The sequence below is a fragment of the Entamoeba nuttalli genome (genome assembly GCF_000257125.1).
Source record: "Entamoeba nuttalli P19 unplaced genomic scaffold asmbl_5344, whole genome shotgun sequence".
Lineage (NCBI taxonomy): Eukaryota > Evosea > Mastigamoebida > Endamoebidae > Entamoeba > Entamoeba nuttalli.
The window spans coordinates 1-3407 of record NW_008577396.1 but is presented as its reverse complement, the minus strand read 5'-3'; the positions used below and the strand labels follow the sequence as shown (position 1 = coordinate 3407).

The window sequence follows — 3407 nt, the reverse complement described above, 5'->3', positions numbered from 1 at the left end:
AAAAGAACTTCAAAAAATATAATTTAATTTTCAAATATGTCCGAAGAGCAGTCAAATGAATTTGAAGAATTAATTAATCAACTTGAAAGTTCTATTGATGTATTAGAAACTCATGAAAAAATGGATTATGAACTTCCAAAATTATATTATAAGATGGTGTTTGAGGATGAATTATCAGAAGAGGAAAAAGGATTGGCGTTAAAAGGATTGGTATTATATTTGAATTACAAAAGAGAGTTTTATGAAACATTTATTAAAAGTCGTTTAGAAGATATTTATATCAAGTTACCATTCTATTTTGAAAGACCATTTACTGATTGGACTTTAAGTTTACTCAAGAAATCGCTCCAAGATAAAAAACCAAGTGAAGACATTGTCAATAAAATATGTGATACTATATCCATGGTATTAGATGAAGACCAACACCCAACAAAAACATTAAACAATGGATTTTTATTGATTCATAAAATTCTAGTAATATACCCTGAGTGTATTTCCAATATTATACAAAGTGAGTCTTTCTCAAGTGGAAGATTAACTCAAGGACTAATATTAGAATTAATATTTACTGAATATAAAGAATCAATGTATTCTATTTGTCTTGATGTTTTGAATATTCTTTATTCTCAAAAAGAAGCTGATAAATATTTATATATTAATGATCTCAATGTAATGCTTTCTGATGTATTTCCATCATTATGTAGACAAAATAATTATACAACTGACTTGGTAATGCATAAAATGTGTTTAACCCTTATTGTTCTTCTTAGAATTGCTATTAACCATTCAACATATGAAGAGATTCCTGCATTTAGAGAATGTTTGGAACATTTAGCAACATCACAAGATGATACTAAATTAGTTAATGAATTATTAGACTTATCAACATTAAATCAATAATAAAAATCAATCAATTTTCTTTGCAAATGATATTATTATTACTTTTTTATTTTAATTGTGCAATACGTACAATTTTTTCTTTGTTATAATGATCTCTAAAAATACTTGATTTATGAATTTCTTCGTCTTCTGAGTCGTTGTTAATTGTGTTATTATCTTCAAAAGAAACCTCCTTTTCAAGTTGTTCAAGTTTTCTTGACACATCAACCATCTTCTTTTCTAAATTTTCTATCTTTGCATTTTCCTCTACAGTAATTTCTTCTGGGGTTTTTTTGAGGATGCTTTTTTCTTCATACTCTTTAATTTTCATTTGGTTTTCAAAATGTTGTTGCCATTTCATAATTTCTTCCTTTCCCTCTTCAAAACAACCACACTCTTTCATTTCACTCAAAATAACTAATAACTCCCAGAATAAACTTTCTTCCATTTCTTCGGCAGGTAAAACTAGGTCTGACGGTTTGTCTTCAACTTTTGGTTTCTTTCCCATCCACTGAACTATACCATTCCATACTCTTTTCATATTTCAAATAATGTTTTTTTTTAGTTTTATCTTCAAAACCCAAAACTGTCTTTCAGTGAAGATAATTATCAAGATGATAATTTAACAAACATTATGTTCATTTTTTGATTTGGAACTCATAAACTTTTCCAATAAAGTATGAAGAAAGAATGAATAGTAATAAATTGAGTACAAGAGAGACTAATGGAAGTATAAGATAATCACCAAGTGTAAAAATAATCACACAGAATTGAAAAGGTAAAATCTCAAGCCAACAATGATTAGATCCAAGTTGATCCATTCTTAAATGAAATGAAGTTGAGAGATAAGGAATTCTAAGAGTGAAAGGGATTGCAAATAATGAAAATTTAAGAAGAATAAAAGAACGTTTGAATAAGTTCCAATTTTTTGAAGAAAATGTCATTTCAATTTCAATAGAACCATCAAATGAAGTTAAGACTTTAGAATGAGATGTTGGAATAGTTTGAATTGTTATAGAATGAATTTTAAAGAAAGGAATGAACCTAAAAGGTATTATTGAGTTAAACCAATCCAGTTGATGATTTAAATAATATATTTTGAGACAAGTAATGTAACAAAGAAAATCAGCTATTTTCAAAGATGGAGTAAATAAAGGAAAAGGAATTTTCATTGATTTTTGAGAGAATGCATACCATATTTCTAATTCGTGAGAGTAACGAAAACGAAGAAAGATACGGTCAGAATGGAATTGTGAAATTCTATTGTTATTTTGAATCAATAATAAATTTCTTTGATCCCATTTAATAGGACCAAAAGTTTGATACAATTCAATATGTTCTTTTAATGGAATTATAACTACATCGTTTGGACCTAAAATATCATAAGTTAAAGGGGTGAATATCATTACATCATTGTCGATATACATTTCAATAATTCCTTCAATTACAGTAGTAGAAACAATTAATTTAACTTCAGTATTAAAAAGAACTTTTCCAAGTTTATCTCTTAATTCCTTTTTACCGATTCCAAATTGATAATATTGTTTTTTTGTTTTTGACCAAACTAAAACAGAGATTAAAACAAAACAAATTAATAATGTTATTAGTATAATCATGTCTTGATTGACTTATTTAAAAGAACATCAATATATTTATTTTTCTTTTCATCTTATTTTGAAAAGTCTCCTTATTTTTGTTCAATTAAAAATTCATTGATTACTCGATAATAATTATCATAATAAGGAAGTTGCATATGTCTTGCTCCTGGAAATGAAACTAACCTTGTTTGAATACCCATACTTCGTGCTTTCATTTCCATTTTTCTTGTCATCCAAGGTGGAACTATTTCATCTCCTTCTGATAATAAAAATAAAATTGAAGTTTTCTTATTAATTGTCTCAATCTTCTGTTCATTTAGCCATGGGTCACGAATCATAACTTCATTGTTTTGTAAATTTGGAAGAAACTCAACAAGACTAGTAAATCCATTTTCAAGAATAAGTTTTTTTACAGGAAGTATTTGAGCAACACTTAATGCAACACCAACTCCAATGGATCTTCCCAAAATGGTGATGTTTTGAATAGGAATTCCATCTTTGTTTAAATGAGAAAGAGAGGCTAGTGCATCTTCAATAAATCCTTGTTCAGATGGTTTTCCTGTTGAACTTCCATATCCACGATATGACAATATTCCTACACTTATATTGAATTTAGAATAAAAAGATTTAAGGAGAAATAATCTATCAAGAAAACAACCTGCATTACTTTGGAATAATACTAACAACTGAGAAGAATTAGGATGAATTCCATAATACAAATGGACAATTTCATGGTCTTTTGTTTCTGTTTTCAAATCAATTAAATCAAAGGGTAATTGGTAATCATATTTTATTTTATTCATTGATGGGATATTAGGATTAGATGGATAATACAAGGCATAAGAATTTAGAGTCACAAATAATAAAATGAAAAGCATATGTTTTAACATAAAGATATATTATTTTAGAGTTAAAAAAAAATAATTAATA

General features: G+C 26.9%; 4 protein-coding genes across 4 annotated transcripts; 1 reads left to right on the top strand and 3 right to left on the bottom strand.

Moving 5' to 3' along the window:
• Positions 1 to 36: 36 nt before the first annotated feature.
• On the top strand, positions 37 to 900 carry ENU1_127820 (hypothetical protein; the record flags this gene model as incomplete). The annotated part of the gene is made up of 1 exon (XM_008859996.1): positions 37 to 900. One exon carries the CDS (start codon positions 37 to 39, stop codon positions 898 to 900), a length of 864 nt encoding a protein of 287 aa, XP_008858218.1.
• A 46-nt stretch (positions 901 to 946) lies between these two features.
• On the bottom strand, positions 947 to 1420 carry ENU1_127810 (hypothetical protein; the record flags this gene model as incomplete). The annotated part of the gene is made up of 1 exon (XM_008859995.1): positions 947 to 1420. The coding sequence occupies one exon, from the start codon at positions 1418 to 1420 to the stop codon at positions 947 to 949; it is 474 nt and encodes a 157-aa protein (XP_008858217.1).
• An 81-nt stretch (positions 1421 to 1501) lies between these two features.
• Positions 1502 to 2495, bottom strand: ENU1_127800 (hypothetical protein; the record flags this gene model as incomplete). The annotated part of the gene is made up of 1 exon (XM_008859994.1): positions 1502 to 2495. One exon carries the CDS (start codon positions 2493 to 2495, stop codon positions 1518 to 1520), a length of 978 nt encoding a protein of 325 aa, XP_008858216.1. The 3' UTR covers positions 1502 to 1517.
• A 53-nt stretch (positions 2496 to 2548) lies between these two features.
• ENU1_127790 (hypothetical protein) lies at positions 2549 to 3367 on the bottom strand (the record flags this gene model as incomplete). Its single annotated transcript, XM_008859993.1, has 1 exon — positions 2549 to 3367. The coding sequence occupies one exon, from the start codon at positions 3365 to 3367 to the stop codon at positions 2567 to 2569; it is 801 nt and encodes a 266-aa protein (XP_008858215.1). The 3' UTR covers positions 2549 to 2566.
• Positions 3368 to 3407: the final 40 nt, after the last annotated feature.